The following is a 14,967-nucleotide window of genomic DNA, read 5'->3' as shown; positions in this document are numbered from 1 at the left end:
TTGAGAATTACCGATAATTCTCATTCCATTCTGCTTAGCAAAGAATTTACTACCTTATTCCGTGAAGCAGATAGTTCGTTTTTTAATATAGAGTTAACGTATATGGTAGCGCGTAGAATGTTATTTATTGAAGTAACTCCGTATGTGTTTTATAGTTATTAGATAGCACTATCTTATTATTTAGTGTCATTTTGTGACAGACGTTCGTTTTATTTTATATAGTGGGCCACTAAAATGTAATCTCGATAAATGAAGCGATTACTTAAGTGTTATGTTTCAAGTGAAACTACCTGTTTTTGACGAATGTTTTAATGATCAATCAAGATCATTATCGCGTTAGGTAGTCAAGTAAACTAATCCGTTCGACGATGGGTGTACTATTTCAACATAATTTTTTTTATTGATATAAAAAATATATAATAGAATGAAACAAATCGTGGAAGTTAAAATCGTAGAGTTTTTTATATTGTGTCTTTAGAAGGCGATTTTCGAACGGGTCCGTGACAAATAGTCTGGACAGTGAGCCCGTCTGCGCTGAAAATCTCTACCGTCATGAAAATCTATATATATAAAAATGAATTGCTGTTCGTTAGTCTCGCTAAAACTAGAGAACGGCTGGACCGATTTGGCTAATTTTGGTCTTGAATTATTTGTAAAAGTTCAGAGAAGGTTTAAAAGGTAGATAAATATGAAAATGCTCGGAAATAAATAAAAATAACAATTTTGTTTTTCCTTTGATGTGTCCCCCGCCCGACGGATTCCTTTTGTTTGTTTTAAGTTTATTTTATACAAAAGTTTAGGTCTTTTGATTTATTGATTGAGGCACTACGAAATCTGCCGGATCAGCTAGACTTAAAAAAATAAAGCATTCCTGAAACTTCATACCCTATCATCTATGATATTTTCTATTATTTCTAAAATATATCTGAGAAACAATTACGAAATATTAAATTAAATTTGAAAATATGAAATTAATTTATATATGAAAATAAAACTTCATAGCCTGTAATCTATCACCTTTACTTTTATTTACTTCTAAAATATATATGAAAAAAAAATCAAATAGTTATTACCAAGTATTCCACCATGCCGGAATACTGGCGCGCATTACCGCCTCAGGGCGAACCCTAACTACCGCCGACAGTAAAAAGTAGCGTATTACATTTTAGCTACGCTTGGAACGTCAATTCTCTCAGCGTTTACGACCAAAAACATCCCCTACAATGTTCCGAGCGAAACACAATTGGCTCATTCGTTTTTTCTTCGATTTTTCAGGTAAAAAGTGGCGTTCGCTGACTCCTCAAGACCGACGGCCGTTCGTCGAGGAAGCGGAGCGTCTACGGGTCATACATATGACCGAACATCCTAACTACAAGTACAGACCTAGACGGCGAAAGCAAAACAAGGCCAGACCCAACCAACCTGCCACGCCAGTCAGCACCCCTTCCTCTGCCTCTGCCGCTTTAGGATCGCCGTACGCGACAGGCACCGACTCGCCGGACACTCGCTTCTCCCACAACCCCGGAGCCGGATTCTCACCTTACAGAACCTCGCCTCTTGCCTCGGACTACCAAACAAACCAGCAATTCAACGGTCACGTTCAAACGCCGGAATCGTCTCCGGCAAGGTCTCCGGAGCCGCAAGGCAGAAGAAGTACTCCAGCTGAAGCTCCCTTACCGACCCCAGATGCGTCTCCTGTCGAGAACGAGAAAGAAAACTTCCAGTACGAGGAGAGGCGAAGGACTTTGAACCCTTCATCGATATCCGACACGTATTCTCCGTACAAATCATACAGGCCCGGCTCCTACTCGCCAGCCCCCGTAGCCGCAATGGGCATGGCCAACGGCATGTACGTCATGTGCACTCAGAGGACGCTCACGGAGCAGCCGCCTCTAGTGACCGGAACATTCTTCCCGCCAGTGGCCACATCCCAGGATCAACAAGCTTTGGGCACGTCAACCCCACGCGTGTCTTCGGCGCCCAGTGGCCCCATGAACTCTGAATACAGCATCCAATACCATCCCTACGAACAATACGAACAGATGTACAAAACTGAAGACCCTTATGTACACTACCCGGAGCAGCCTAAAACCGAATACGACACCGGCGGTAGCTATTTCTCGGAAGAACCTCCGCCGAATCCTCAACAGGAGGTCGAATTCATGAATCCTCGTTCAGAAATAAGGACAGGATCTCCCGACTCCGACGTCGACACCAGGGAGTTCGATAAATATTTCAACCACGGCGCAGAGAGTGCCATGGATCAACACCAGCAGTACAGATACGAGCAACAATGCTATCGGCCGGTTTACTGTCCGGAACAAGCGCCGGAACCGGAATACTGTACCGAGAGGATGTACCCCCCGTACGCATCGGTGATAACCGGTACTCCGCCCGCGACGTATGCTCCCGCCACACCCGGGGCCGAGGTCAGACCCGAAGATGAATTCAGCGAGATATTAGCCGGCGTCCGACAGACCTGCTACAGCAATTGACTATTACGGAACTGATAGAGCTTAGGAATTCAGAGGACATCTTCAATGTAGCCCAAAGAATCTAAATTGTGAAACTACCGTATCTCACTACGAAACGTGATTCTTGTAAGTGTAAACTATGATAATCTAACAACAAGCTTCCTTTCCGTGTTTCTCTTAACTGCCTTAGAATGCGAAGAACGAAGAACCATCTTTGACACATAAAATAATCTATGAGAATATTTACTATACGAAATGGAAAAAAACATAAATTAAGCTATAAATAATTATAAACGTGATTTTATTCGTTCGTCCTACATAAATTTTAAAGAAACTTTAATGTTAAAAATATTTAATACAGAATATTTAATCAAGATTGCAATTTTTAATCAATGAAATTAGTTCCTGTTAGTTTCGTCTTTTTTTTATTATATTTTTATTAAAAAGTTGTCTGTGCGTTATGTGTATTAATAATAAGTTAAGTTTTTCTTAAGAAAATACTATATTTAGATCTACATACATACATTGTATACAATATATTATCTTAATTTCTGAGTATGAATTCTTTCGAACAAAAAAAAATACTTATTCAAAATGCAGATTGTATTTATATCTATTAAATAACTGCTTAGGCAAAAGCGTATCCTAAAAGTCCTAACTAAAACATCTATCTTATCTATCTATCACAAAAAAAAAACATCTATCTTATCTGTGATCATCATAAAATCCTATTCTCAAGAAATATAGGCTTAATTTAGTTTTATTCTTTATAAATTAAGATAATTTTCCACATACGACTGTATTATGAACGTTCCAAGTTGGTGCTATATGAAAGTGTCCTTAAAGTATACATAATATAAATATTTTTGTAAAATATTTCGTCCAAAATGACGTCACATAGATTTTTATAAAATTAAGATATATTCATATTTGTAAATGTTTATTTATTTATAATTCTGTGTGCTTTGTTTTGTATATTTCCTTGTTCAATTAAAATCGTATGAACGAGCTTCGATTTTAATATATATAACGTTCTTCCATTAAGTTTGTAGGAAATTAATTATTTTTGTAATTTCTACTTTTGTTAGTTTTTAATTATTTTTTATCTGTATAAATCGTAAGGTTTCCCTAATAAAGATATCTCATAGTATATGGTATCCGTACTAATCTTTTACTAGATTTTTAATTTTTAGTTTATTTGAATATTATTTGCAATTTTAATTATAAATAAAAAGACACTCGCAACGCGATTCTAAGCTCTTCCTATTTGTAAGAAAATTTATGAGAAAAAAATAAAATTTATATCCTCTATTTTGTTATTTTATTGGTCAACTAAAAAACAACCAATCGCTTTATAGTCTATGGCATATGGATATTATGAATTATTTCAATAATCCAATCGTTTTAATTGAGCCATCAATTGAGGCCATCAGCGCAAAAGTGGCCTAACCCACATTTTTTTTATATTCAAGCTTATATGACGTATATCCGAATTTATTTAAAATATAATAAATTTTGTTGCAAAACCGGCCTATCCATAGTTTCAGCCATAGATAACAGATAGCTTTGTAAACATTATTTTTGCGTGTATTGTTTTTTTGCTTACTCAAATTTTAATTGATGAAAATTCAAACCTAATTGCCTCCATATGGTAAGCTTAGGCCACTTTTGCACTGATGGCCTCAATTATGGCCAACACCTTACTTACCTACACTAACTTCAGGCATTTTGTAGACTGCTTAAAAGTTCATGATCAGCACTTGTAATCATTATTATTATTATTTTTATTGCTTAGACGGGTGGACGAGCTCAGAGCCCACCTGGGGTTAAGTGGTAACTGGAGCCTATAGATCTACAACGTGAATGCGCCACCGACCTTGAGATATAAGTTCGAAGGTCTCAAGTATAGTTTACAACGGCTGCCCCACCCTTCAAACCGAAACGCATTACTGCTTCACGGCAGAAATAAGCAGGGTGGTGGTACCTACCCGCACGGACTCGCAAGAAGTCCTACCATCAGTAATAATAGCATATAGCATAGAGCTCATAGCACTACAATATCGCGCGCCATACATTATTATGGACACGTTCACACAGTACTGTACTATATATTATTAGATAAGTATACGCTGCTATACTATATGGCACTATATTATAGCGTCTGAAAACAGATTTACGTGATGACGTCAGTTACAGAACTATTCGAACTGCTAGCTCTGACGTCACGCGAGATGAGAGATAAATGTGTCACAAGCCAACGCTTGGGCCGATCGTGCCTCTCTATCGCTTGTTCCGCGCTCTCGCTTGCACGCTCAGGCTCAGGCGGAACGTGACACTTTTACGTGCGTGCAGTCGGTGTTCAACAAGGTTGCGAAGGTGACATTTAATATCAGTTATTTTCATTGAAGGTAAATAAAGAATTTCATGTTTTCCTAAGCCATAGGGGAGGTTGTCTAGCTATGACCAAACTAGAGTGTAGCAATCACATCATGAAAAATATAAGCACCTGCCGTAATAAAATCCATAAACCAAAAATTTGTGTATGTGCTGTTGCACGTTGAAGAATTCCTTTATAATCTTTGATTTCGTTTTTTTTTTCCTACCTATTCTAGTAACCTCGTGGGGTTATTCTAGATTCGCCGACCTAGTAGGTGAGCTCACGGGGCTCAAACCTGACGACGTTGCTAACACGAACCCTAGCAAGAGCCGTGCTTCGCAGAATCTACCACCGAATCGGAAACGCGACCCACTGAGAAGATCCGGCGAGAAACTCAGTGGGCTGTGTCTGTCGGTTAATTAATTAATGCTCAACATAGAAATATAATATCGTTGAAACATGCGAAAATTCAACTCCGTTGGATAAGATTTTGTTCTCTTTCAAATTATCATCATTTGATAAAATCAAGTTAATTAATGACTTGTAAAATAGGCAGAGTTGATACACATTTATCAGTCTATTTCATTATTACTATATACAGTTTTATTCACTTGAATATTTCGAAATATGGACTACTAATCTTGTACATAATAATAAAACAATTTTAAATCAATACCTCAAGACAATTTAAGTGAAAACATCAAAAGCCGTCACCCGTAACTCAGACCACACCGCACACGTGCCTTTCCAAACACGATGTCAAACGTTTATAAACGTCATTTCATTGACGCCCCCCGTGCAAAGGCGCATAAGTTGAAATAAAATTAAAATTACTAAATAATTTGCGGGGCTGCGGCCCGCGGGCTCTCGCGCCTGTAATTACGAACGCGGCCCGCCCGAGCACCGCCCCCAAGCTCGCCTCTATCTATATTGATGTATTGACACTTCACAGCCAAATACTGTAAGTAAGAACTAAGCGATTTCGTTTATTTAAATAAGATGGATTTTCTACTGGTGGTAGGACCTCTTGTGAGTCCGCACGGGTAGGTACCACCGCCCTGCCTATTTCTGCCGTGAAGCAGTAATGCGTTTCGGTCTGAAGGGTAGGGCAGCCGTTGTAACTATACTGAGATCTTAGAACTTATATCTCAAGGTGGGTGGCGCATTTACGTTGTAGATGTCTATGGGCTCCAGTAACCACTTAGCACCAGGTGGGCTGTGAGCTCGTCCACCCATATAAGCAATAAAAAAAAAAAAGATGGTTTTTGTAACTTTATCTTAATGTAATTCATTTTATTTTGCGCGAAAAAACAGCATTGTCCAATCGTGATGATTATTTTGTGAAATTATAATGTTACATTACTAATAAATATTAATAATTTAACCACCACGCTTGTCATCGGCGACCACGAAATCTGTATTCGTCATATTTGAAATAATTTAACCACAATGATAACTGTAATAATTAACCGTAAACGTAGTACATATTAATTATATTTGAATTAATTATGTATGTATTAAAATTCAAATATGTGACTTAACTTTTGAATTGTAAGAGGTGCTTAGAGGTCAGGTTACGATCCTTAGTATTGAGGAAACGGAAGCAAGAAGAAAAAAAACTTAGAGGTACTTAGAGTACTTAGAGGACACACTGTGTAGCAAGACTTTTTTTTTTGTATTGCTTACATGGGTGGACAAGCTCACAGCCCACCTGGTGTTAAGTGGTTACTGCAGCCCATAAACATCCACAGCGTAAATGCGCCACCCACCTTGGTCTCAAGTATAGTTACAACGGCTGCCCCACCCTTCAAACCGAAACGCATTACTGCTTCACGGCAGAAATAGGCAGGGTGGTGGTACCCACCTGCGCGGACTCACAAGAGGTCCTACCGCCAGTAATCACGCAAATATATATAGTATAATATAATACGTCAGTATTTCCCTCTGTCACCAGATACCATGCAAATGCCACAATAACAGTAGCTTACTTAGCAAAAGATATTGCAGCTTTTCTTCTTCGTCACCAGAAATTATTGACATTTCAAAATCATATCAGAAAATTGAAATAATTTCTTTACATTTACGGTAGCAGTAAAGAGTCGTAATTGTATCTTTCTTCTAATCAAATTGATAGAAGTATCCACACAAGTGGAGCAAGCCACACAAAAATAAAGCTGAAAGATTTCACAGAAATTGAGCAAGCTTGCTTCTTAAAATAACTCAAATTAAAAATTATGTCGAAGTATACGCATATACTATAGTCAATGGGGAATTATTTGAGTGTTTTGATCCGTTTGAAATGATCCCGTCTTCTCGTTTGTACCATCGCATCACTCCCACCAGAGCAAGGCTTTTCCACGGTGTATTTCGGACACCATTTTTTCCACGTACTACAAGGCTTCTCAGTGAAATGTACGCTGTTTTATGAGTGTTATGAAAAGTATTTCTTCAAAAGCCTTAAGCAATGAATAAAGGGTCGATTGCACCCCGGCATGGACGTATGGTACGCTGTCTTTAGTAACAAAAAAATATCTACTTCCACTTTTGACGAACGCGTGAATTCCGCAAAATAGCAATATGATTTGTAACGTACTTGACTTTTCCGAGACAAGAACTCTCTTAAGAAAATGTGGAATAAAATAACTATAATATTCTAATGGAGTGCAGCATAAGAAATAACTTTGGTATATTTTTATTTTGTAATATTCAATTTCATAATTTAAGAGGGGAGTGAGCGAAGAAATGGTATATGATAGAAGAGTATGGAAGGAGAAAACATGTTGCGCCGACCCCAGGTGACTGGGAGAAGGGCAGGATAATGATGAATGATGATGATTCAATTTCTTCTCACTTTTGATGTTCTTAAGCGTAGTATTAAAAAAATATTAACGTTTATTTCTCATAAAATGTAAAACTGCCTTTTAAATTCTCTTTTGGTTGATTTATTTATTTATTGACAAAAAATAAGAATTTGTAGATACGTATCTTTTTCCGCGAGAGTGTTTTGGCGCAATGCTGTTATAATACGTGATAATTATCTTTTTTAATCCTTTTACATTTTAATTCGAAAGGACATTTTTATGTGAAGCAACATTGTAAAAGTATAGTGTTGAAATTAAATAAATATTTGTGCATTGTGTTTAATTTTTTCTAATTGTTTTTGGTTTTATTACTATCCTTATATTTGTGGTGTAGAAAAAAACATAATGAATCATTCTAACAAGCGTTTTTAACAATATTTTAACTAAACTATATACACTATATTATAAAGTAGGAAAGGCCTATCGGCCTTCATCGTGATTTCAAAGGCCACAAAAATCCTATTTCCACTTCGTACTTCAGATACGTATTTATTTAAGTGAAGTCTCTACTATTTATTTACCTCTCCGGATGGATTGCGTTAAAATTTATGTTCATATCTACATACCCATGTTACTGTAAAAAGATTGAGTGTTTTCTATTGCCTTGGTCGAGAGCATAGTTCACCATAATTATGTCAAATGGTTATCAGAGGTTACATAACAACATTAATTTCACCAATCACTTTGAAACAGAATAAGTTGAATTTCAATTATCTTCTAAATCGCCGATGTCATATTTAACCATATATTGGACAACGGGTAAATATGCAGGTTCACAGTTTTAATATTATACCTACATTTTTTTATAGAGAAAGGATTACTGGTAGACCGGAGGCCTTTTCAGTTTCATCAGGACATATAGGCGAGCATGGATTCAGCCAGGAGGGAATATACTATACTAATACTCTACCAATACGAATTACATCTACTAAAGTCGTCGTGGCTTAAAGGAGGTACCAATTTTTCTAATGAAATACGTACTTAACAAATGTTCACGATTGACTTCCACGGTGAAGGAATAAATAAAATCGTGTAATAAAAATCAAACCCGCAAAATTATAATTTGCGTAATTACTGGTGGTAGGACCTCCACGCGGGTAGGTACCACCACCCTGCCTATTTCTGCCGTGAAGTAACACTAATGAAGAAGTAATGCGTTTCGGTTTGAAGGGTAGGGCACCCGTTGTAACTATACTGAGATCTTAGCACTTATATCTCAAGGTGGGTGGCGCTCTGGTCTATGGGCTCCAGTAACCACTTAACACCAGGTGGGCTGTGAGCTCATCCACCCACCTAAGCTTAAGCAATAAAAAAAAACTCAATACTTCTTCACTAAGGAATGGTAGAAAGAATCAATCATATCGTAGAATAATAATCAATCAATCATATGGTTACAGAAGGGGTAAGAACGAAACGTATGAAAAGAGTGCGGAATGGAGCGTTACGATATGAGTGAGAGAAAATTGAAAGAAAGAGAGAAATAATTAAAAGAGAAAAAGAAAGAAGAAGAGAGAGAAAGAAAGAGATGACGAGGACGATGAAGTGAGGGATGTGTAAAAAATGCATTAATAATATTTGATTGTCACTATAGGAAAGATTTGGGATAACAACAATAAAGCTACAATAGTCAGGGAGTTTTATTTTAAGCGCCACGATCCCAATTCTAGATAGTGAAATCTATGGGCTTTTGTGACATTTACTTTATATGCATTCAAAAGGATTAGAGAAAAAAGGGACTAATGCGTGTTATTAATAAAAATATTTTAATACAGATAATTCTCAACGGATTTTTTTTAAAGAACAGAATAGCCAACCTTAAAATGCAAATCAGAATTAATGGAAAAGGCAATAAATACAACTTCCAAATGTGAATCGGTCGCAAAGCTGATTAAACGGTTATCGCGTCTCATATCGTACCATCCCTTTTTATTTTTAATTGTTTAATGTTTCAAAACACAAGTGTTACAGTACAATGGGTCGTTAAGCGAATGTTTTCTTTACTAATCGAACTGGGTAAAAAGGACATCTTTAGATAATGAGCACGTGGCACGTTCGATATTGATTCCTTAATAATATTTACTGACGGACACTTTTCTTTTGTTAATCTATATATTAATACGTGAAGCAAAAACTTTGTACCCCTTTTTACGAAAATTGCGCGGACGGAGGAGTATGAAATTTCTCACACTTATAGATGTTAAGAAGTGCTGAACTCTAATATTTTTTTTAAACTGTGCATTAAAAATACATTAAATCAATAAAGAAAACATTACACACACCACCATGTATTTGACACAACACATACGTATAAATATACTCTTTGAAATTGTGAAACTTTGTTATTCTTTAGAGTCTGGTCAAATTGAGAATAGATTAATATTGTTTGTCTTTAATATTATTTAATATACTACAATATTATGACATAGAGGACTGTAGAAACCCTCCATGATCACTTCAGATGTTAATAAGTAGTCTCACAGCAAGAATACAATCTAAATGGGAGAAATGTCAGCGAACATAACAGGGATCAATGTGGACTTAATCAAACGTTTCTATGTTATCTTGGAGGCACTTTCATCCGACTTAGAAATAGATCCTGACAAGTTCAAGACATATGCCGAAGGACAAGAAAACTTTAGTTAGTACATTATTCCTGGTAATACATGCCTTCCAGTATACACAAAATCCGCTCACACTCAAAAGAAGTAATTGAAACATGCGTTTTTGGGCCAACTAGCAGAAGCTCAAGAAGCGAACAATAAGGAATATAGGAGGAATCGCGAGTATTTCAGCAGGAAAACAAGCAGAATTATACGTATAAATATACTCTTTGAAATTGTGAAACTTTTGTTATTCTTTAGAGTCTGTGGTTAAATTGAGAATAGATTAATATTGTTTGCCTTTAATATTATTTATTTATGGTGTAGTTTTGGCGAAATCTGTATTATTATACAAGTATAATAGTGCTTGACAATAGAACCATAATGATGTTTAAACGTTTTATTTCAATTAATTATAGTCGAATTTCGACTACTGCGGGGACCACTAGTTTTTATTAAATTGCTGACTGTGAACATGAGATTGTAGTCTCATTTTTTTTTTGTATGACGGCTGCTCCACAACTGAAACCGTACGTAATACTCCTTCGCGTTAGGTATAGGTAGAATCGGACACTATTTTGTGGTGTCATTTACGTGGCTTACGTCCGTTTACCTTATTTACGTGGATCTGTGTGTACTTTAAAACAAATTATTAAAATCACGCGTATGAAAAAACTGATCAAGTTTATTTGTATTTCGTTTTTTTTTCTCTCTAAGCACCTGTCATTTTTATACATACTTTGACATTGGCAAAATTAATGGCAAAAGCGTTGGAACGAAATTCTTAAAAAAAAAATTCAATCAAGAGATCATAAGCTAAAAATTATCGTAATTTTATGAACTCTTAATTGGGTTGGCTTCTTCTACACATCACTCGACAATCTAGAAGGTAAGCCTTACAATGCGATTTGAAACAGTTGGTCTAACGATTTAAAAGTTTCAAAAACATCAATAATTAAAACCCGAAGGCTGGCCGGATAATGCCCAATAATGCGGTATGCAAACCGAAGCGAGCAATAAATGTATTGGCGCAATCTTCAAAGGAGCATCTCCTTTGGACTGTCCGGCGGTGCCGTCTCGCGCGCATATCAACCGAGAATGTTTTGTACTCCTAGATATGCTAACTTTGTAACGAGCGATAACGATATCGATTATTGGGGACACGTATGCCGGGATTCCAATTAAAAATATATATCTTTTGTAGTTATATTACTCTCAATGGCTCTCGTAAACAGCACTAATATACAAAACCGTTTTTAGTTTTAATAAAAAAATACTATTTTCTTATCGACAGGGAGTGCTCTGAGGAATTGTTCGAGATGATACCGGCATCTCGTTTTTACCATCGCACCTCCCGCCACCGGAGTAGAGTTCATCCATACTACCTGGAGCCACTGCGGTCATCTACAGTGCGTTTCCAGAGGTCTTTTTTGCCACGTACCATCCGGCTATGGAATGAGCTCCCCTCCACGGTGTTTCCCGAGCGCTATGACATGTCCTTCTTCAAACGAGGCTTGTGGAGAGTATTAAGCGGTAGACAGCGGCTTGGCTCTGCCCCTGGCATTGCTGAATTCCATGGGCGACGGTAACCACTCACCATCAGGTGGGCCGTATGCTCGTCTGCCTACAAGGGCAATAAAAAAAAAAAAAAAGGCGGTGGTTTGAGCGATATTTTTGCAACTTTACAGAAGAGACATTTAAAGTTTAAAATTTAGAAAAAATTTCACGACAAAAAAACTTCTTCGGCTATTTTAATGTGGTAAACATAATATTAGTTAGTTCAATTAAAAACATCGAATTGATAATACAAAATAAAAATGGACAGTAAATAAAGAATTAAATATAGAAGCTAAATGTCGCGTATTAATCGAAATGTCGCCTAAACCAACTATACCTTTCCCCTCTCTTTTTTTTTTTTTTTTTATTGCTTAGATGCGTGGACGAGCTCACAGCCGCCCACCTGATGTTAAGTGGTTATTGGAGCCCATAGACATCCGAATGTAAATGCGCCACCCACCTTGAGACACAAGTTCTAAGGTCTCTTTTTTTTTTTTTTTTTTTTTCCTACCTATGCTGATAGCCTTCAGAGGCTATTTCAGCTTCACCCTAACATGTGTAGGTGAGCTCACGGGGCTCAAACCGGAGAGTTGCTAACACTGACCCTAGCAAGAGCAGTGCTTCGCAGAATCTACCACCGGATCGGAAACGCGACCCACTGAGAAGATCCGGCGAGAAACTCAGTGGGCTGTGTCTAGGGGTTAATTCGCTCGTCGAGCCCTTCGTCGCAAGCGACGGGTTCGACGAGGACGGTGACCGGTGCTTGTGGTGCCTAAAAGCACCGTTAATGGATCGGGAGGATCCGTAATGACGTGCTTTGGGCGACGTCGACTGTTTACCATTCGGTCTACAGGATCGGGTATGTAGTTTCCAGCGGCCACGACAAGAGGGTTCTCATGTCGTGCCGCCTTCTCGAAATGGCGCAATGATGCCGACTGTAGATACTTACTGACAGAGTCGAGCTCCAGGTCATCGTGGAGATCCACGTTCCTCAGGAACCATGGTGCTCCGACGGCTATCCTGCAGAATCGGGATTGAATAACCTGAAGGGGCTTCAAGTTGGTGCGGGCTGCGTGAGCGAACACTACGCTTGCATACGTCATAACGGGGCGTATGCAAGTTTTGTAGAGAGTTACCTTATTACGGAGGGACAGTTTGCTTCGCTTGCAAAGCATAGGGTAGAGACGTCCTAATATGAAGGCGGCACGGTCGCGTACCGTTTTAATATGGGGACGGAATGTCATCCCTCTGTCGAGGGTGACGCCTAGGTATTTGACCTGCGAGGTCCACGGTATGGGCTGGCCAAAGAGAGTGACGGGGCTAACGGCGGAGGTGTTTGCGCGCCTATTAGGGAGTGGGATGCTCGAAGTGGTATTCGGAGGGCGACCCCTTTTGAAGAGCACCGCTGTGCTTTTCGTGGGGTTGATGTCGATGCGCCACTTCCGGAACCACTGTCCCATGGTGGCTACTGTGATCTGGAGTCGCCGATGAAGCAGCGACATCTTCCTACACGAGTAGTAGATAGCCGTGTCATCGGCGAAGAGCGCTAGATGGGTCTCCGGAGACCGGGGTACTAAGGTCTCAAGTATAGTTACAACGGCTGCCCCACCCTTCAAACCGAAACGCATTACTGCTTCAAGGCAGAAATAGGCAGGGCGGTGGTACCCACCCGCGCGGACTCACAAGAGGTCCTACCACCAGTAACTACGCAAATTATAATTTTGCGGGTTTGATTTTTATTACACGATTTTATTCCTTCACCGTGGAAGTCAATCGTGAACAATTGTTAAGTACGCATTTCATTAGAAAAATTGGTACCCGCCTGCGGGATTCGAACATTGGTGCATCGCTAGATACGAATGCACCGGACGTCTTATCCTTTAGGCCACGATGACTTAATGACTCTCTATATGAAAGTAGTCGAAAAATCGTAATTTTTTTCTGGAAATTCTAGTTATTTTTTTGCGTTAATTAAAGACTAAGCTTTTAGTAAAAAATACATAAGCCAATAGTATGAATTCGTGTCACAATGATCGGTCCCCAAAATGGATAATTAACGTAATCAAATCATTGCTAGTGATATTTACGGAACGTTTTAATGAATCAGTTAATAGTAATACGTAATGATATCTTAAACACTGGTTAATAACGCTGTTATGACTGAATTCTGCATTTATATATTCAGTTGTAGTATATTCAGTGAGATCCGGTCACGCTTCGGTAATTGTTTTAAAAGCATCGATTTCTTGAAAGTGCCTTGCGTCGTCGGTCGCGTTTTCCCGTACTAGATTTTAGCCTACGTAATACATATATTTTTGTTATTAGCCATGACAGGGTTAAGATTCCATCAAAATCCCCCTTTAGTTTTAAGCTCCACCAAGCTTAATTTCCAAATTTATTAATTACTTTCGTCCACAATTTCACAATGTATTAATTAGTTTCTCGTCGAATCTTCTCAGTGCAGTAGAAGCAGCGAAACTCTGCTTTTGCTAGGGCCAGTGTAAGCTAATTATCCGTGAGCTCACTTACTGTTTCCTGAGTAACTGGAATAACCTCTTAGGCTACCAGAGATTATGTAGGGGAAGAAAAGAAAAATAATAATTATAATAATCTAATAAATCCATTAAATGTTTGTAATGAATGATTGAATGTCAATCTGTCATATGACAAATTGATTAAATTAAATTGGAGCAAATGGGAGAAAAATTTTTGTGAGACATTTGCGAACAAAGGATGGTCCTCCACTAGATATGCTCTTGCCTTTAAATATCAATCGGGATCCTTACTTGAGTATGCTTTAAAGAAGGAGAAATTATTGTTGGAAGTCAGGAAGACAGTGGATACCGGAACAATTATTGATCTCATAGCATTTGGCTTACCCAATTATGTGGCGGACAAGATTGACAAAGAAACATTACAAAGAACGGAAGACCTTTACAATGAGATAAGAAAATTGGAACATCTGGTGATGAAAAATAAATATGAAAAAAGGATCAGCTCATATAATTTAGATAATAAAGGGAAAAAGATTGACGAAAAGAAACCATGCCCAATCTGTTTAAATGAGAAAAAAGGGAAACGGCTCCACCCAGAGGACA

At 38.1% G+C, this 14,967-nt stretch overlaps 1 protein-coding gene across 2 annotated transcripts in view; it reads left to right on the top strand.

Annotated features, from left to right (window-relative positions):
* Positions 1-3,785, top strand: part of Sox15 (Sox box protein 15) — a 161,814-nt gene extending 158,029 nt beyond the window's left edge. For both annotated transcript variants that reach the window (XM_089736138.1, XM_089736137.1), the window contains exon 4: positions 1,276-3,785. In XM_089736138.1, coding sequence (XP_089592264.1) covers positions 1,276-2,495 — 1,220 coding nt within the window. In that variant the 3' untranslated portion in view covers positions 2,496-3,785. The remainder of the gene's footprint in view (positions 1-1,275) is intronic.
* Positions 3,786-14,967: the final 11,182 nt, after the last annotated feature.

The sequence above is a fragment of the Bombyx mandarina genome, chromosome 20, assembly GCF_030267445.1.
Source record: "Bombyx mandarina strain Sakado chromosome 20, ASM3026744v2".
NCBI classification, from domain to species: domain Eukaryota; kingdom Metazoa; phylum Arthropoda; class Insecta; order Lepidoptera; family Bombycidae; genus Bombyx; species Bombyx mandarina.
Note: the sequence above shows the minus strand (reverse complement) of the source record. Positions and strands in the feature narration are given on the sequence as shown.